Genomic DNA, 19,708 nt, shown 5'->3' with positions numbered 1-19,708 from the left:
GACTCTGCAGGAGTGGATATAGGTGAAAGTTTCTGCTAGTGACCGAATCCTTTCAATTATAACTGCTTCTAGTGGCTGAGAGTTTCCCTGTATGTATGCGGACAAGTCGCCTTGATTGGCAAAGGCAAGCTCAATCGAATATTTAGAAGACTCAAAACATTCAATAATCCCCTTGTGTCTCCCCAAGCGTTTATAAATATTCGCCTCATTAGCGAGGCATATTATGTTAGCTTCATTAGTGTATGCTATATCAGGATCGTCAACATCTGGGAAGGTCTTCAGCTTTTTAAGGACGCGGTATTCCCCAAACTTGACCACACAGCCAAACCTTCCAAGCCCAAGAAGAGGCATCGAACTATCTCCCCATGTGATTGGATAGGACATTGTACATGCGTTGAAGCAGTGACCGGACAGCCGGCATGCTGAAGTGCAGACGATGTAAGAGTAAGATGCCCCTTACAAGTTACCTTCCTCAGGGCGAGAGTAGATTTCTAGGTCATGTGACTAGCCCAAAGCCATGTCAAGACACGTGATATTTCGGATGGGACTGCCTGAAAAAGCTAGCGTGTATGGTGGGGCATCTTGAATTAAACGAACTCTGATTGGCCGGAAGTTTTGGAGGGACACGATAAGACTACGATAAGAAGACGATAAGGCGGTTGAAACGCCGACGAAGGAAGCAGAGTTCGGATGCGCTGAGAGAAGGGATCGAGAGTTCTTCGGACGGCACAATCTAATATTACAAATAGGATTGGCATGGCTGCACGGCGGGGTCGTATCGTGTATGGTATCGTGTTGCGCCGATGAATCATCCCCGATTACGCCGGTGGAGACGAAGCGACGGCGATACAACACGGCCTTCACGGCACACGTATCTCTATATAAGGATATAGTCCAGTGCTGTTCTCCTGCCCTTGCCTCGAAGCATATTCAAGCAACTCTCCCTTCATATCTGACAAACGCTCGGACATACCAACATGGGCAAAACACTCGTCTACCCCAAGGGGATCAGCAACACAGCAAACCGCTACGCCAAACGAGGTAGGTCCTGGGGATACATCATTGAACAGACAAGCATGCTAATAGTTGCGTCCAGTGACCTACGACCTTGGGCCAATTCACTCCATCATCAACTCTGCTGCCTACTTGGATGTCGCTTTCGTTCCAGGCGGCGATGACCCATTCCCCACCATCATCCCTATGATCGGACAGATGGGATCGTTTGAGTTCCCATCAAACGGCATCGATGACCCTCTAGACTGCTACATACACGGCTACGTGAGTGCGCGTATGATGAACATGGCTCGCGCAGCCGGCGATAAGGGCCTACCACTCTGCATCTCCGCTACACATGTGGATGGACTTGTACTCTCCCTTTCTCCCTTCTCGCACAGCTACAATTACCGCTCCGTGGTGCTCCACGGGTATGGTGTGCCGGTCACAGATGAAGAGGAGAAAAATTATGCCATGAAGATAATCACCGACGGCGTCGTGCCGGATCGATGGGAGAATACACGAACTCCTCCGGATGCCGGTGAGCTCCAGAGCACGACCATCTTGCGGGTGAAGATCGTAGCGGGCAGTGGAAAGGTGCGCGACGGAGAGGTGTCGGACGAGAAGAGGGATATTGAGAGCACGGAGGTCAGGGAGAAGGTGTGGTCGGGCATTGTTCCGGTCTGGCAATGCTTGGGTGAGCCGGTGCCAAGCTCGACGAACAAAGTGAAGGAAGTGCCTGGATATATTAAGGATTATGTTTCGAAGACGACAGAGGAGAACCGGATGCATGCGTTGGCCGCCATGAAGCTTCCTGGCTCCCATACCCCTTGAACGAAGGCTTGATATATTATCTTATCTTACTATCACGATCATGAGACTTAACATGTTACTCTGCACACTTACGAGATGATATCATTGTGCGCATCGATACCTGTTGATATCGCACAGCCATGACTGAGGCAAATAGGTGTCCAAGTAACACATTATAGATCCGATGTAGGCAGGTGGTTCAGAGATATCGACGAAAGTTCGGAGAATATCGTACATGCTCACCTTTCGCCGCGCTGGGTGTGTATGGTTACATGAGAACGGTAAACCGTTACTGTCGCGGCAGTGAGTGTGACTACAACTTCTCCCCGGGCCGGCCATGTACACATCTTTATAGACAAATGACACTGCAGGATCCATTATCTCTTCGCCATCCTCGTATACCTTACATAGCTGATATCGCCAAGCCAAGCTTTGGCGGCTCTGCGTGGCGGTGGAGCTACGGGTAGGCGGGTCTTCCCATCAGCGAGGAAGCTAATCCCCCGACTCGGGTTCACCATCGCATCTCGAGTCAGCCAGCAACCTCCAGTCCCCGTCTAGCACCTGTCCCGTCGCCATGGCGTCAGGAATCCCCGAAGCCGACCTGCTCAGCTTCCGAGAACATCTCAAGAAATCAAAGCGCATCCTAGCCTTGCTGGGTGCCGGCCTCTCCGCCGCCTCGGGCCTCCCTACTTTCCGCGGGGTAGGCGGGCTATGGCGGTCTCATCGTGCACCGGACTTGGCGACGCCTGAAGCATTCAGCGTTGATCCAGGACTCGTATGGCAGTTTTACAGCTACCGGCGTCACATGTCGCTGGTGGCGCATCCAAACAGGGCCCATTATGCGCTCGCAGCGCTGGCAAAGAAGAACCCCAACTTCTGGACCATCACTCAGAACGTCGACGGTATGTTGATGTCTGAATACGGTTTTTTTTGCTGCCAGGAAGAATCACTAACATCGATAATAGGCTTGTCGGAGCGGGCTGACCACCCTGAAGCTCAGCTACATCGTCTTCATGGCTCCTTGTTCACTGTTAAATGTTCATCAGAATACTGCACCTACTCGCGGGATAACGACTACCAGGACCCTCTTGTTCCCTGTCTCGCAATTCCCAAAGCAGGCACCCAATTGAATCCGTCTACGGGGGATCATACTGGCGAACAAGCCGCCAGAGCTATCCACCAAGCCCTGGATGAGAGAGCCGCAGCCGCCGGCCAAGATCTGGATATATCAGATATCTCCATCCCCATTCCCCAACTCACGGAAGATGATCTACCGCACTGCCAGAAATGCAGAAACGCCTTGCTACGACCTGGCGTGGTCTGGTTTGGAGAGTCTCTGCCTGACGATACGCTAGACAGCGTCGAGAGGTTCCTCGACGAAGGCCCTATTGATTTGGTCTTGGTTATTGGCACGAGTGCACAGGTATTCCCTGCTGCGGAATATGTCGAAGAGGGAAGACATAGAGGAGCTCGTGTAGCAGTTGTCAATATGGATCCTACTCACGTTCCGCCAGGAGGAGTGGGTCCACAGGATTGGTTGTTTCAAGGTGATGCAAGTGTGATACTTCCTGAGATATTAAAGGATATTATTGGAGAGATCTGATGGGCGGACTTCGTTTCGGTAGCAAATATAAAGGGCTACCCAGTTAAAATTATGGTCTACTGTTTCTGTTAGTTAGGAGCCGGAGACACAGATCAAAGAGTATATATGCCTCAAACATGGACATGGCATTTAGATGCTTCTTTTTCTCTATCTTATGTCATCCTACACTTGGGCTCTCTTTTTATCAGTACTTGTGGATAAAAATTCCCCTCCATTCATGTAGGTGTGAATCAAGAAAAAGGGGATACCATCAACGAGTCATCTGATTATCAGGTCAGATAAGGAGCATACTGGGCATTCAATAGGGAGACTGGATGTTCTACCCCAAAACACCTCCTTATACACATTCCTAGATATATATAATCAAGCTATAACTAACTAAGCTCGTCAGTCGCTGTACCTCTATTAACAGCATGTTCAGACCCGCCAGAGGCAGTCTCACCAGCCTGTACCAAACCGTCTATCTGCTCATGAGCATGCATCTTCAAGTCTACAAAGAGGAAGAATAGTCCAAGATCGTAGCCAATACGTAGTGCTCCCGCGACTATAAAGGCAATCCAAAACATATCAGTGTTTGCAAGGAAACCTGTGAGGCTGGGTCCAATAGTCGACCCTAACGTCCGTAGCGTAGCCGTGATGCCCATGACTGCAGTGCGCTCCTCCGGCTTCACTACTGCTGCAATGAACGCAGCCCTCGGCCCCTGGTCCATGCTGTTCAGACCTGTGCGTATGAAGAGTAATATAATGCTCATCCCAACGCTCTGCGGTATTGGAAACAACAAGACAGCTATGGATGATGGCAGATGCGTGAATACCATGGTATTTATGAGCCCTAGGCGTCGAGCGAGAGACCCTGCAAATATGGTCGAGATTGCCATGAGTAGATAGCTGATTGACATGATATCTCCCAAATATGACTCTGCAAGGCCAAATTTACGTGCGAGATAGTAGTTGGTCAGCGCGTACGAGACCATTCCGTCGGCCAAAGAGTCGATAGCCAAGAGAATCCATAGCTTAACTACCACAGGTCGCGAATCAGATGAGATCTTCGTGAATTTGCTGTCGTTCCAGAGCTTGTGCAGCCAATTTTGAGGCTCAGGCGAGCTTGGAGAGCATCGATTGTGCTTTGGGGGTGTACCGACACAGTGTGACGGCCTGCCTTTGTCCCCATCCTGGTTACTGCTTGTCTCGCCTGTCGATGTCGCACCAAGCAGTGATTCTGTTTGTCGAGACCCATCAACGTCCAATTCGACTGGCTCAACGGCTTCGCACCTCCTGCTCATAAGGCAGGCAAAGATCATGGTCATGATGCCCATGGCCACGTAAACCCAAAACATGGCATGATACACATCCGTGATAGTGCCCCTTACGCCCATTATCTTCTTCAGGAAGTTGACCATGCGGCCAGCAACCTCGACCCCAACGGCTGAGCCCAGAGTTGACGTAGTAACGTACCAGGAGAGGACATCAGTCCGTGTAGAAGGCGTCGTGAGATGTGATATCGTCGACTCCTCGACAGAGCGGAAGGGGCCAAAATCACCACCTGTTGCACTAATTACACCGACAACAGCACCCAGAAGTAAAATCCAATAGTTCTCGAAGAAGACGAATACCATGCCCGACAGCACCATGAGGGCACCTCCAAGGAAGAGGATGCGACGACGGCCAACACGGTCAGCCACCAGGGCCGCGAGCAGCGAGAGAGCGACGTCTCCAACCAGTGTCATGGTCATGAATAAACCAATCTTGAGGTCGGAGTAGTGTAGAGATGACATGAATAAGGCAATGATCAAGGAGGTGGCCCCGAATGCAAACATTCGGCATGTTCTCGCAAGAATCACGAACCAGGTATCAGGGCCAGTCTGATATACAGAATCCACACCAAACTCTCTGTATAGCCATTTCACAGTGCCAGTAGATGACATTGTTCGGCCCTGTTGCGATATTCAAGCAGAGTATCAGCTTTCCGGCAGATCTTGCAGAAGCTGATGCCACATATAGCTATTCGGCAGAACAACTCTTGCGACAGACCCCTGAATGGTAGTCAGCAAGGACTAGGGATCAGGATCTGAAGCTATGGCAGGACTTCTGTGTCCTGATGATGCAGTACTTTTGTCTATTGGCGCCGGTGAAGGATACACATGAAGGCCGAGGATAAAACCTGAAACATTCCAGTATTTAACTAGCGCTAATATAGTAACGACCACTACATCACTTCTCTATATAGTTATTATACAGAGTATGTTTGAAGATATGCTAAATTGACCGAAATTGCTATATATACGATCTGCACTTGATAACAAGTATAGTACAAAGAAGCTGCCCGGAAACGTGGACTATAACAAAAATTGAGAGAGGCTTCACGAGTACAATCTGTTTCTTCGCGTATTTTCTTGTCGGGCGCCAACAGCCTTATATCTGACGCCTCCAATCGGAACGTGTATGTGCGAATCTCGCGCCAACTAATATCAACGATCCTGCGACAAATGCAGTTCCGCCAAAGATCTGGGCATAGAGGAAATCACCGTTCCGTAATCCTATCAGGGCTCCGGCCAGCGGAGGCCCGGTCAGCGTTGCTAACGAAACAATCGGGAAGACCATACCCGTGCGGGTTCCCATCTTGCTAAGGTCCACTGTTAAGGAGGAACAAGAGGCCGGAAAAAGGCCCTGTGAAGCGGCACCAAACAAACCGTACAAAACGGAAAAGGCTAGGAGGCCAGGAAAGTCATGCACCGCCACCCACCCATAAAGGACAATACCTGCCGCCAAAGACATTGGAATGTACATGCTCAGGGGACCCGTATACCGGTCAGCTATGAAGGCTGGGATCGCACGGCCTGGTATACCAACGGCATTCGTGATCAATAGGACTGTTAGTGAGGTGGATGCAGAGACACCAATGATATCGTGACTAAATGTGCTAATCTGGTGAAAATTAGGATGTGTTTGCGTGTTGGTCATTGGAATTTCTGACGATGACGTACATAAGAGTAGGCAAAGTACACCGCCCATAAGTTGAGGAAGCCACCAATGCAGAACAGCACGTAAGGCAGTTCTCGGAACGCTGACCATTCGACGATGGGGCCACTCTTTCTTGGGGGAAGCCTCCCACGCATGAAGGCTATAACCACCATGGCGTTGGCGAGCATAATGAATCCCATAACCGGCATCGTCCACGGAAAGCCTAACTTAGGGAGGAGTTGTTGCGCCACGAGGGGGAATACGATGCCACCAGTCGCACCTCCTCCAGAGGTAATAGCCATAGCCATGGCCCTTCTTTTGTGAAAGTAGGTCGAGACCAGAGATACGGTCGGACAGTACAGTAGCCCGTTCCCTAGGCCCTGGCATACTCCTTGTGCGAGGAATATTTGCCAATAACCTTGGGACACAGAAGTCATGAAGACCCCAAGTAGCTGTAGGAAGAGCCCTGAGATAAGCAGAGTACGGCAGTAACCGGCATCAATTGCTCGCCCGGAAAATGCTCCCACTAAAAATATAAGGAAGACCTGTATTGACCCGATCCAGGCTATATCTGCTCGAGACCGGCCGAGGCTCTCTGAATAATATGACTGAAAAATGCCGAATGAGTTGGCGAATCCCCAGGTGTTGAACATAACAAGATGGGCCATAACCGCCTGGGTCCAAGCTGCCAGCCCTCCATCAGGGGGCTTATCCGGTAGGTATGATATGGATTCAAGGCTCTGCTTGGGGGGTGTATCATCAGTAGAATGACTTCCTGCATGGTCGTTGGGCGTAAGGTGAGGATACATCCAAGCGGATTTATAGCCAGAAAAACTGAATATCGGGGTATTAATAACACAAAATATGCTAATATATTAGCACTATGGTTATCACATCTTGCTAGAGAGGGAGCTGCTTATTCGGGCTATTTATATAGCTCCCTTCAGCTCTAGTTATTTCACGTAAACAAGAGGGGGCGATGCTCCTGTCATGAAGGATTTCCCGTATGCTGTAGGTAACGGCCATCGGCGTTCGAATGTTACAGTACAAGGCGCAATAACTAGGACTACCACGGGCCTCAAAGTGCATGGGGTTGAATGATGCAAGCCGGCTCTTTTCATGCGGGTAATGGGTAGTAGACAACAAGGTATTCCTCCAGGAGCCGATCTTAAGGGTAGGGAACACTATGGGGACGGGGCGTGGTAAGGATTAGAAGGTTCAGAAAGCGCCGTGGATCCAACATTGAGGAAGGCCCCTGTTAGTGAAATCTGGTGTGAAGTGCGGGATTTGACAGACCCAGGCAGACTTAACCGCCGCCTGTAGGTGTCTAGAGTGACGTAAAAATGTAACTAGTAACATCCTTGCAGACGAGAACCTGCATATGATGTCTATTCTCACGTATCCCAGTAACCTTTCCTGTGCTTTCTGGCAGATATAAATGCAGAATGTCGCTTTCCGAGGCTCGCCTATAGGACACCTTGATTTGGCCCCCAGATTTCTTCCACCAATCCTGACAAAACGTTAGATCACAACCAACAATCCAATTAAAAGATGCATGTATAGCTTAGCATCTCGGTTCATTACCAGGTATATCAGGGCTAATTGTAAAAATATCCCTTCATGCGAGCAGTTTAAACAGCCTCTCTACACTTATGTTCCCCCCGCTCAGGATAATGCCAACATTTAACGGATCTTTCCTCCGTGTGAAGTAGGAGCGGAGGTGATTATTGGACATCAGGGCAGCTAGTGGCACGGCTGCACTGGGTTCAACGACTTGTTTTGCATCTTCAAGGATCAGTCGCATGGCTGCCCGGATCTCGTCGTCAGATGCTGAAAATACATCTCGTACATATGTGTTGCTTCGGAGGATTTCCCAGTTGCATTTCGCCACCATGGAGCAGAGACCGTCAGCAATAGTGAATGTCGTCGGGCCTGAGGCGACAACGCGGTGGCCCTCTTGTCGGCATCGGGAGAGAGCAGCTCCGCCATATAACGGCTCAGCCCCAAACACATCAACAGGAGAGCTAGCCTCTTTGCATACCAGAGCCACGCCAGCTAGCAGTGCACCCCCGGCACTCGGAATGATAATAACATCCAATGGTTTCGCCCCAAGGCCCGCAATCTGCTGTTGGAATTCTAGCATGGCAGTTCCTTGCCCTAGGACAATGTACGGATGGCCAGATGGTGGAACTAGTGTCATCTCAGCTTCCCGTCGCAGCTCCTCCGCCCGCACCGCACAATCCTCCATTGTGGACTGATGGGTGGTTACAATGGCCCCTAGACGCTCGATCATGTTGATTTTGCCGATGTTTGCTGTTTTTGGCATGAGGATGGTTAGGGGTATAGGGAAGCCTTTCTCTGCTGATGCAAAGGTTGCTGCCTGAGCTAGTGCAATGGCGTGATTGCCTTATATGCCCATTAGTTTATTGCAACCTATTTTGGGAGTGGAGGGTTAATATTACCAGTGCTATAAGTAACGAGGCCTTTTCGGAGAGCCCGATCGTTTTGTTTTGCTAGAAAGTGAGAAGCGCCACGAAACTTGAACGAGCCTGCCTTCTGCAAATTTTCGCATTTGAGAAAGACGTTAATCTTTGGAGCGCCGCTCGCGGTATCAGAACTCCCTTTTGGGTATATTGACTTGCTGACGATACGTGACAAGGATGCCGCTTGGTAGACTGGAGTTTTAGATATCTTGGATTGAATTAAGGAGTAGGCCTCCCTAATCGCTGTCAAATTGAGAGTAGCGAGTTGAGAAATCATTTTGACAGCAGGATTCCAGAAAAAGTGAAATGGCTAATAAGCGTTTTAGCGTTAATCTGCCAGAGCAGTGAGTTCATGGGTTGGATAAAGGCTGAGTGAGCTATTATCGACTCTTTTAAAGATATAGATGGATATGGAATGGGCGATGCCCGAGGAGGTAGTGCTTCCTGCAAATAAGCCCCTGCATGCAACCGTTGTGTAAGTAGACCGATGTAGCCCTGCCATTGCTAACAAGGGTTTTACGTACATATTGCTATATCCGCCAAGATCCATATGGTAGTGTAGCCAATGGCCATGCCCCGGCTTATCCCCGCGAGTAATTCTGGGGGCGACCTATCCCATATACAACATTAAGGAAGTAATTGGTTATCCTTGGCGAACAGTGGCACTGGGATGCCTCCTAGGTTGCTGGTGTACCTTGTGCATCCCCCGCAGTGGATCGTGCCAGAACACCAACATAATCCTCCGATCACTCAATGTGGCGCATCTAACTTGGGTGCTAGCTCTAAGCCCGGGCCAGCTGACACCCGCAAGCATTTGGCGCCAGTCATGGATACTCATGAAGACTATTCCTTGTGGCTAGTGCTTCCGTTGACAGATAGGACGTTATTTTGCAACCGGGCGTTCCATAGGGGGTATGCACAAGGCTGAGGATTCGCTTCTAGCTCGATATGAAGCAGACACCATTGTCGACATTGAAGGTCAAGTGATTATTGATCTTATGAGTGACAAAGCACGCTTCTCTGAGTGATAGACAGAGGCCTTCCTTTTGGTTATGTCGGAGGATGTATAGCATTAAAGTGGCTCTGCAATGAAAGGACCTTTTATGACGACACTATAGAATCCGTCGAATGACATCTCCATTGACAACCGCTAAGAATCCTGGTCATTGTCGAATTTCAAATGTATGCATGTACGTACATCAGCAGTTCCTAAGCCCATGCATATTAAATCTAAGTCTTGAAGCGACAGCGCGCCTTGAACCTGAATCTTGAAACGGGCAGACGAAAGGCGGCCTTCATATAGAGAGAGTTGCATTATTCACCCTATGATCAAGAGAAACAATGCTGACTGCGTGTGTTGAATTATTCTATCTTCCAGGAGTAGACGTGTCGTTGAGGTCTCTTTTTGAGGTTGTTTCTTCCCGTCTAGAAGAATGGGACGGAATAACTTTTAGTCCGGGATTCATGCTGAGTCATCCTATTTTAGGCCCCTAAATTTTGATAACCGCAAAGAACAGTAGACTGTATATACACGTTCGATGCAGCCATTCGTTGAGAGAGGGGCGACTGAGGTCCAGGGGTAATAGTGACGGCGTTATACGATTTACTGTCCAGTATCTTTATAATTTATATTCCCACAGCCAAGGATCTCGGCAATATACCAAGGCTCACTAGCAGCAGCAGCAGCTACAAACAAGGCCGTCCGTCACCTAATTATGGTTGGAGCAAATGCGCATACGTCAGCGTTGAGGACCATCGACAAAACTAGGGCCATTAATCTGTCCATTAAGAGCAATGGAACTTCCTGTAACTCTGATAATCTAGAGTTATCTGTGGCTCGCACCGACTTGAGCCGATGGCGAATGCGGGCAGAGGATGGCAGACAAACATGGCATTACCTAGACGAGGACGCGGATCCAAAGGAATGGCCGCAAAGCAACGCCAATAAATGGTATTTGAACCTACCAATTGTATAAATCCCTTGACTCCGTGATCTCCCCCTTATATCAGCTCCTTGGCGTACCATCAGACTTACTACTATAGAAAATGGACTTGCATTTATCTATTCTTTTCCTCCCATCAAATCTCACTCCAGTTTTTAGAATTCCTCATATGAATGACATCCTAACAAAGTATACAGGGCCTTCCAATATTGCCAAAACCGGAGAAGCCTCTGGATGCCGTCCACAATGGCCTCTCGTTCTTCTCTAAGCTCCAATTGTCTGGCGGAAATTGGGGTTGCGAGTTTGGTGGCCCCATGTTCCTCCTTGCAGGTGTAGTTATTACATGGTACGTGACCGAGACACCAATCCCTTGGTCCCACCGCGTTGAGATCAAGAACTACCTCTTTGCTCGTGCCAACCCTGAAGATGGCGGCTGGGGCCTTCATACCGAGGGAGAGAGTAGTGTACTCGGAACCGCATTCAACTATGCAATCTTGCGCATTATTGGCATTGAAGCAGATCACCCGGTAATGGTCAAGGCACGCGGGACCTTACATAGATTAGGAGGGGCTACTAACGCGCCTCACTGGACTAAGTTCTGGTTGGCCTTGATGGGAGTTGTGAAGTGGGATATCGTGAATCCGTGTCCCCCCGAGGCCTGGTTACTTCCAGATTGGCTACCATTCCACCCGTGGCGATGGTGGGTGCACATTCGGTATATATGCCTGCCAATGTCATGGTTATATTCAAGGCAATGGACAATGCAAGAAACCGAGCTTGTCCGAGAGCTACGAAATGAAATGTTCGTGCAGCCATGGGAAGAGATCGACTGGTCTTCCCATAGAAACACAATTGCTGATATTGACAACTTTCATCCCAAATCCTGGCTTCTGAATACGGCCAATTGGGTAATGGTGAATATCTGGCAGCCATACTTGAGACCGAAATATCTAGCAGAGCGAGCTGAGAAGTGGGTTGCTGAAATGATCGATATGGAAAGCGAGAATACAAATTATCTAGGGCTAGCCCCAGCCAACGGATCGATGAATATGGTCATGTACTACGCCAGCAAGGGACCCGACTCGGACGAGTTCCAGCAGGCCCGGAAGGTGATCGCAGAGAACTTATGGGTGAATAATGAAGGGATGTTCTGTAATGGAACAAACGGCATTCAATGTTGGGATACCGCTTTCGCTATCCAGGCCATTGTCGAATCTGGGCTAGGAGAAGATGATAGATGGCGGGGAATGATAATTGACGCTCTTAGGTTCTTGGATAGCCAGCAGCTAAGGGATGAAGTTCCACGCCAATATCAGGAATATAGACACCCTAGAAAAGGCGGTTGGGCCTTTAGCAACCGGTTTCAAGGATACTCAGTCAGCGATTGTGCGGCTGAAGCCCTAAAGGCCGTTATCCTACTCCAAAAGACACCAGGGATCCCACAGTTACTGGACGACCAACGCATATTTGATGCTATCGATCTACTTTTAACATACCAGAATGACACTGGTGGATGTGCATCATATGAGCGAAGGCGCGGGCCGGAATGGGTCGAAGTACTTAATGCCGCAGAGATCTTTGAGAACATCATGGTTGAGTACGACTATCCAGAATGCACAACAGCCGTCGTAACGACACTCACATTATTCAACCGCCATTGGCCAGGCTATCGAGCAGCAGAGATTCATTCCTTTGTTGACCGTGCCGTTGCTTGGATCAAGACAGCACAGTATTCTCATGGCGGTTGGTACGGTAATTGGGGTATATGCTTCACCTATGCTACCATGTTCGCGTTAGAAAACCTTTCTCTAGTCGGCGAGACATACTCGACAAGTACTAATGCGAAGCGAGGGTGTAAATTCCTACTTTCTAAGCAAAGGCTAGATGGCGGTTGGAGCGAAAGTTATAGGGTATGGCCTCTTTGAATCTATTCCATGTTTCCGTATAATTTTCTGACAGTCCTCAACAGGCTTGCGAGAGACACGAATATATTGAACACCCATCAGGTTCCCAGGTTGTTATGACAGCGTGGGCATTGATTGGACTGATGAACGCCAATTACCCAGATATCAACCCGTTACGGCGCGGCATTAAACTGTTAATGGACCGACAGCAGCCGAATGGCGAGTGGAAGCAAGAAGCTATTGAGGGTGTTTTCAACAAGACCACTATGATCTCATATCCGAATTACAAATTTACTTTTACCATCAAGGCCCTTGGAATGTTCGCAACAAGATATCCTGACGAATTGATAGTCTAAGTAGTTCCTTCGAACAAGGCTTAACTCAGGGTTGACCCAATGTATATATTATATTAGTTAATTTTGCATACTGCAATGAATCTAAATTTTAAGCTCCTGTAGTAGCTGTACTGCTTTTACTACAATGTAGATAAACGTCTTTGGGCTTTCCCTTTGATCTATGTGTTTTTGATGACTTCTGCTAGTATATCGGATCTATCAATAATCCGCGCCGATTATAAATCTAACCGTTTCTGTACTAGACTGGTTGCCAGGACAGTTATCGATAAGAAAACATTATTTTGGGCGTTGAACCATCACGACAATAACTCACCCCGCGACCAAACATACAATCACCATATTTCACTTCGATACTCGGAACCTCTTACCTGTGTGTTCACTCCGACCCGCAATTTCGTTTTACGACACTTGATTGTTCTATCTGGTCCAAAAATTAGCTCTTTTTTTTTGGGAATATGAGCAACCACTAGACATTTCCGGTAGGACAGTATTGGCTGAAACGAGAGAGAGAGCTATCTAACATCTTGAGCCTACGCAGGGAATTTGACAGATATACAATTTTGATATACCCCGTTGCTACCTATCTGCCGGGTTTCGGAAGAAACAATGGTTAAAGAAGGGGAACCACCCAAAATTCCCCCTATCATGGGAGGGGAGGTGAAGCCGCAGCCTCCAAGAGCTGCAGAATTCGGAAAGCCATCGCCCCTTGGCCCTATGAATATGAATCAGCGACATCCCTTTGTGATTCCGAAAGTAAATCGGCCGCGTCCAGAGCATCATCGCCCCGCTCCAAGCTCAACCCTTAACGACAATGCATCAAAGGAAAAGGATAAGCGGGCCATCAATCCCTTTCAGGCTACCAAGCTGTCATCGTTTAACAAACATTCTCCTATAACTTTATCTGACGACGATAGTGTGGTTGAAATCATGAAACCGATGAACGCGGATCGAACGACGAAGCGCGCACCTGAACCGCTGTTCACTTCGAAACCTTCGGCACCCAAAATGGGCAAGGCGGCTAGTACTTTGAAAAACTTTATGGATCTTACTACACCTGATGTTGGATTCGGAAGTACCAATACCAGTTTCCGCGAGGAAGTTGTTGGCTCAGCAGATGCGTATTCCTACGTTGATAGTGAGAAGGCCAACGAGAACATCAAGGCATTGCTAGAGGGTGCCTTTGAGGATGAAGATGATAAACCACGGACACGGTCGCGGAAGAAGAAGATCGATAAACAAGTGGATGAGCTGGCCGATAAACTAATGGGGGTAAAAGTTGACGAAAAAGCTGCCGGGGAAAAACCGAAGGTAGACGAGGAAGATGATGATGAGGAAGAAGAAGACGATGAAGACGATGGCACCGTTGAAGGACTGAAGGTTAAACTACTACCCCACCAGATTGATGGAGTTGCCTGGATGAGGGACAAAGAGACTGGACTCAAGAAAACCCGAGGCGTGTTACCGAAGGGCGGTATTCTTGCAGACGATATGGGGCTTGGAAAGACCGTCCAAGCCATTGCACTTTTACTTACTAATCCACGACCCCCCACAAGCTCTAAAGATGAAGAAGAGGGACTCGATAAAGGTAAAGGGAAGAAAGACAAATCTAAGATCCCCGCAAATGTCTCGAAGAGTACGCTGGTCGTTGCACCTCTTGCCCTAATAAAGCAGTGGGAAGGCGAGATTGAATCCAAAATTGAACGGTCCCACCGTTTAAGTGTGTGTATATACCACGGCGCCGGACGCACGAAGCACCGCGATGACTTGGATTCCTTTGACGTCGTGATTACTACATACGGCACGCTCAGCTCTGAGCACGGGAAGAACAGTGGCTGCTTCGGCGTCCACTGGTATCGCATTATACTCGACGAAGCCCACACTATTAAGAATCGAAACGCCAAAGCTACTCAGGCAGTATATGCGTTGAGGTCCCTGTACAGATGGTGCCTTACCGGAACCCCGTTACAGAATAACCTGGACGAACTACAGAGCTTGATTAGATTCTTACAAATCAAGCCGTACGACGAGCTTGCTGCGTGGAGGGAGCAAATCACTCGTCCCATGAATAACGGCCGTGGTGGGCTGGCTCTACGTCGGTTACAAGTCTACCTTAAAGCATTCATGAAACGACGCACGAAGGACGTTTTAAAATTAGATGCAAAGCCAGATACTGAAGATACCAACGAGAATGAAGTCAACGATGACGGGAAGAAAAAACCCGCATCTCCCAGGTTCAAAATCATGAAGCGAGATATTATCAAGATCGAAGCCGAGTTCAGTTCGCAAGAATGGGCATTCTATCAACGTCTCGAACAGCGCGCTGACAGAAGTCTGGAGCGCATGATGGGCGGCCAGACCATGAGCTATGCTGGTGCATTGGTTTTGCTTCTCAGACTCCGTCAGGCATGTAATCATCCAGACCTAGTTAAGGGAGAGCTTGCCAAAGAACAAGACGCGTTGCTGGGTGATGATAGCCAGTCTAAGAACAAGGAGAACGACATGGACAGTATAGCTGATATGTTAGGCGGGCTCAGCATGGCCACAAAGAAGTGCGATGTATGCCAGATTGAGTTGACCAAGGAGGAGGGCCTTGGTGGTTCAGCCCGTTGTACCGAGTGCGAAGAAGACCTAAAAACTCAAGTCATTATATCCGACACAACAAAAGAGAAGTTAGAGAAGAAAAAGAAGAAGAAGAGAAAGTCGAAACAGGCTCCCACCCATGTGGATAGGAAGACGGAGAGAGAATCTCAACGAGCGAGAAGCCGCCGGGTTCGGCCTATTGTTATAGACAGTGATGACGAGGACGAAGACGGTGAATGTATTGTCCCTGAAGAACAGCGTGACTCGGAGACACTGGATGCCCCTGTCGGGCCTGATGGTGAGGATGCAGAAGGCGGTGGAGACTGGATCGGGTCTGAGGATTCAGAGACTGACGAGGACGAGACTGAAATAGCAACTGACGAGGATGAAGAAGAAGAAGAGGAAGATGATGATAATGAAGAATTATCTGACTCGACACCTAGCGCAATTCATGATGTCCAGACATCGGCCAAAATCAGACACCTAATGAGAATTCTAAAACGGGAATCCGGAGAATTCAAATTCATCGTCTTTTCAGTCTTCACCTCTATGCTTGACAAGATTGAGCCGTTCCTCAAAAATGGGGGTATTGGATACGCTCGATACGACGGTGGGATGAGAAACGACCTTCGAGAGGCGAGTTTGAACCGACTGCGGAATTCGAGCGGCACTCGAGTGCTCCTGTGTAGTTTACGTGCAGGATCACTGGGGCTGAATCTAACGGCCGCAAGCAGGGTTGTTATCCTCGAGCCGTTCTGGAACCCAGTAAGTACATATCATACTCCATCTATCTATTCTTAGTACTATGTGGCCTAATATGACGTTTTCTTTAGTTTGTGGAAGAACAAGCCATCGATCGTGTCCACCGCCTCAATCAGACTGTGGATGTCAAGGTCTACAAGTTGACGATCAAGGGGACAGTTGAAGAACGCATACTGGAACTACAAGATCGCAAGCGCGAATTGGCTAAATCTACCATAGAAGGTAAATCCGCAGCCGGCAAGCTCACCATGAAAGATATGCTAGCGCTCTTCGGCCGCGATGCAGAAACACGGTCGTGGGATGACGGCAAAATAAGCTTTACGACAAAGAGCAATAAGCTTCTAGATGCAAAGGAGGAGACGACGATGGCAGCAGCGGGGTCCCAGGCCGGAGGTGGTCGAGGTTTTGGGAAGCGAGCAACTCCGCCTGTGATGGAACGCAAGTCAAGCGGTAGTGCAAAAAGGGAGGATCCGATCTATGGCCGTCGATGGTAGGCTAACGCCGAGACGACGATGACTTCTACGTACGTTTATGTGATCTATGATTGAATTAATATATTTCCTCACTAAGGCCGTGCTGTGTGGTGCCACAACATTTCGCCCAACTATGAATCAATGCACGTCTTTAGCCAGTCCACCATGGCTAATCAAAGAACTCTCTGTACACCTCACGGAATCCGCCCGAAATGATGTACATATAGCTTTAATCGCGCATAGATAAAAATGGGCACTGCGGTTTCGCTCCTTGTTTAGGGCCGAGTCCGATATACATGGGTACACCAAGAAAAAAGATATCTATATCCCTCCGCTTCTTCCTTCCATCCTTCTAGAAACAATCCTTCCACACGTGGAATCAGCACCTCGCCTCCACGTGTAAAGATTCCATCCCGTCCAAACAATTTGCCTGGACCAGGGTGTTTACATGCATGTTATGCACGATGGGTGGTAGTGCGACGTGGCCCAGCGCTGCAGACAACAAGCAAGAGCTTTCCATGCATGCATGCGCATATTCCTTTCGTCTCGAACACGTTACACAGCTGCAGGGAGCGTTTCATGTCTCCCTGACCTTTTTCTTTTTCTTTCTTCTCCTGATCGAGCCTCTCATTTTATTGGTAAGTATTACGTGAGTGAAGATCTGATCTGGCGGTGAGCGCAGTATTCGACACAAGGGGGATTTCATTCTGACCTACAGAGCACTTGCACACATACGGAGTACAATTCTCATGCTAGTTTTGACTGATAATTGAGTGTATATATTATAACTAGCTGCCAGTGGAATTGCCCGAAGCAGGGCTCTGCTCGCCTAAACTAGCCCTCTGAGCAGACATGTCGTCCCAAGCGTCTGAAGCCAGGCCAGCCACGCTAGAAACCCAGCAAACCCACCTGTTCGTATCCCTACGGAGATAAAGTCCCAGACCCAACATCCCTGCAGGCTCCAGCTCAGCCAACGCCTTCGACAGGGTGTTGTGCATGTTTCACCATTCCTGAACGGGAATGGGCCAGGTCTCTTGGCCACCAAGTCAAGGCAAAAAAGCAAACACGAAAGGGCAAGAAAGTGAACAAAGAAAAGGAGCGAAGCTGACGGGTGGGCGGACGAGGGCGAATTAGGTTGAGGCTGGCTCGTATATATCCCCTATCGCCGTGGAGATATCTGAGTTATCGCCGATGAGCGTATATCAAAAGGGGCCCGTTAGTCAGCAGTATAAGGCTGCGGGCATGGCGAGTTCTGCGATGCACGTTTGTCGCGCAGGAGCGCATGGAGACGCGATAGAAAGAAAGAAGGCGATGGGCATTCATCTCCATCTCCTCCGTCTTCTCCTCACATTTGCTCTCATCTCGATCTCCGATTATTGAAGTTAATATCGTCGCTGACTACATGACTCGAGCAGGTAAAGATGTCTCCTCTGATAAGAGTGTCGTCGTCCGCGACAGCAGACACCGAGACAGGACACCAGGCGCCAGAGAAGGACGAAGGTTGGCGGTGGCGAACCTGAATTTTCTTAGTGCCTGCCAACCGGTTACTTTTTTCGTCGAGCCTGGCCTGCCACTGCTATTTATACGCATCCCTTCGCCGAGTCTTTGGGTACACCGCAGTCAACGACAAAGAGTCCGCTGGTAGATGTTCATATAAAAAAGAGTATAAGGACTCTGGAAACCTCCTATAGGTCGATGGGGAAATGGCTCACTCGGCGGCGACCGGGGTGCGAAAAACCGTGGACCAGGGATGCGCTATAAGTAAGCTTAAACTGGGTCTAGTCCGGAATAGGCGTCCTTGTCCTGAGTTTGAAGGCGATCGAAGCCGCAAGCCCATGGTTCAGCAGCTGGTTCGGTGGATGGGAAGCGAGCGAGACGGGAGAGAGCCAGAGATCGCTACCACAACTAGCAATCTCCCTCTTCGTACTATCTGATATTTAGCGACGAGCCATCTCCATTCCATCCCCATTCCATCCCCATTCCATCTCCATCTCCATCGCCATCGTCGTCATAGTCTCTATCTACCCGTAGTCTGCTGTAGTTCTTGTATGTCTTCCAATGAAAAGGGGTAAAGATACTGCCACTTAGTCAGCAACTCACGTGGCGCCACGAGGGCGGCGGGCAGCGGCAGGACGGGCCAGGGCGGTGAACATGCCTTGGTGGTCTTGGCACATATATCTATATCATGTGATACCAACGTGACTAACCATGTGACCCGGGGCGGTGCCTGAACCGGGAACGATCGGCAAGAAGGTTGAGGGATGGCAGAAAAAAAGGGCATGTCCGAAAGGGGAAGTTCCACGTGGAAAGTTGAAGAAAGTCGAACTTCTCGATATCAACTTCACGCCACCACATACAAAGTACACACACATACACTACACATATACAAAGTACATATACAAAGTACATACGGAGTACACACGATACACACGCAACACGCATACGCACGAAGGCTACAGTATAGGTAGCTAGAGTACAGCAGACAGACAGACACGCAGTAGCCTCGCCAGATCCAGCAGCCTCAAGGACCGGACAGGCACCCATGCATCGATATTGAAGATATCCCTACACACAACCAGACTAACGGACGAGCAAGGAGCTCGACGAGTTGGCTTGCTTCCGCCTGCTCCTGGACCCGGTCCACCCCAAACCACCACCGCACTCCCGTCCTCGTTTCAGGTTCGTTCTCGGACATACGTACCTCCACCAGACTGGACTGGCACTAACAACGGCCTCTAGCCTTACGCTCGCTCACTCACTCTCGCTCTCACCTCAATCGCTGCTTCGTTCAATCGTGCAGTCTCCCATTCATCAACTCGCCCGCCACCCACTACCGC

General features: G+C 49.1%; 7 protein-coding genes across 7 annotated transcripts; 4 read left to right on the top strand and 3 right to left on the bottom strand.

The window, feature by feature from the left end:
• Positions 1–977: 977 nt before the first annotated feature.
• On the top strand, positions 978–1,827 carry GIQ15_01860 (uncharacterized protein; the record flags this gene model as incomplete). Its single annotated transcript, XM_033549277.1, has 2 exons — positions 978–1,041; positions 1,097–1,827. The coding sequence occupies 2 exons, from the start codon at positions 978–980 to the stop codon at positions 1,825–1,827; spliced, it is 795 nt and encodes a 264-aa protein (XP_033410228.1).
• A 553-nt stretch (positions 1,828–2,380) lies between these two features.
• On the top strand, positions 2,381–3,409 carry GIQ15_01859 (uncharacterized protein; the record flags this gene model as incomplete). Its single annotated transcript, XM_033549276.1, has 2 exons — positions 2,381–2,708; positions 2,772–3,409. The coding sequence occupies 2 exons, from the start codon at positions 2,381–2,383 to the stop codon at positions 3,407–3,409; spliced, it is 966 nt and encodes a 321-aa protein (XP_033410227.1).
• Positions 3,410–3,783: 374 nt separating this feature from the next.
• On the bottom strand, positions 3,784–5,334 carry GIQ15_01858 (uncharacterized protein; the record flags this gene model as incomplete). Its single annotated transcript, XM_033549275.1, has 1 exon — positions 3,784–5,334. The coding sequence occupies one exon, from the start codon at positions 5,332–5,334 to the stop codon at positions 3,784–3,786; it is 1,551 nt and encodes a 516-aa protein (XP_033410226.1).
• Positions 5,335–5,821: 487 nt separating this feature from the next.
• Positions 5,822–6,678, bottom strand: GIQ15_01857 (uncharacterized protein; the record flags this gene model as incomplete). Its single annotated transcript, XM_033549274.1, has 3 exons — positions 5,822–6,042; positions 6,100–6,334; positions 6,394–6,678. The coding sequence occupies 3 exons, from the start codon at positions 6,676–6,678 to the stop codon at positions 5,822–5,824; spliced, it is 741 nt and encodes a 246-aa protein (XP_033410225.1).
• Positions 6,679–7,988: 1,310 nt separating this feature from the next.
• On the bottom strand, positions 7,989–9,130 carry GIQ15_01856 (pyridoxal-5'-phosphate-dependent enzyme; the record flags this gene model as incomplete). The annotated part of the gene is made up of 2 exons (XM_033549273.1): positions 7,989–8,776; positions 8,833–9,130. 2 exons carry the CDS (start codon positions 9,128–9,130, stop codon positions 7,989–7,991), a joined length of 1,086 nt encoding a protein of 361 aa, XP_033410224.1.
• Positions 9,131–10,801: 1,671 nt separating this feature from the next.
• Positions 10,802–13,056, top strand: GIQ15_01855 (squalene/oxidosqualene cyclase; the record flags this gene model as incomplete). The annotated part of the gene is made up of 3 exons (XM_033549272.1): positions 10,802–10,804; positions 10,994–12,706; positions 12,766–13,056. 3 exons carry the CDS (start codon positions 10,802–10,804, stop codon positions 13,054–13,056), a joined length of 2,007 nt encoding a protein of 668 aa, XP_033410223.1.
• Positions 13,057–13,662: 606 nt separating this feature from the next.
• GIQ15_01854 (ATP-dependent helicase RIS1) lies at positions 13,663–16,892 on the top strand (the record flags this gene model as incomplete). The annotated part of the gene is made up of 3 exons (XM_033549271.1): positions 13,663–14,325; positions 14,455–16,401; positions 16,470–16,892. The coding sequence occupies 3 exons, from the start codon at positions 13,663–13,665 to the stop codon at positions 16,890–16,892; spliced, it is 3,033 nt and encodes a 1,010-aa protein (XP_033410222.1).
• Between the last annotated feature and the right edge of the window lie 2,816 nt (positions 16,893–19,708).

This window comes from Arthroderma uncinatum (genome assembly GCF_011692745.1).
Source record: "Arthroderma uncinatum strain CBS 119779 chromosome Unknown scaffold1, whole genome shotgun sequence".
NCBI lineage: Eukaryota > Fungi > Ascomycota > Eurotiomycetes > Onygenales > Arthrodermataceae > Arthroderma > Arthroderma uncinatum.
This window is presented reverse-complemented; position numbering and strand designations above follow the sequence as displayed.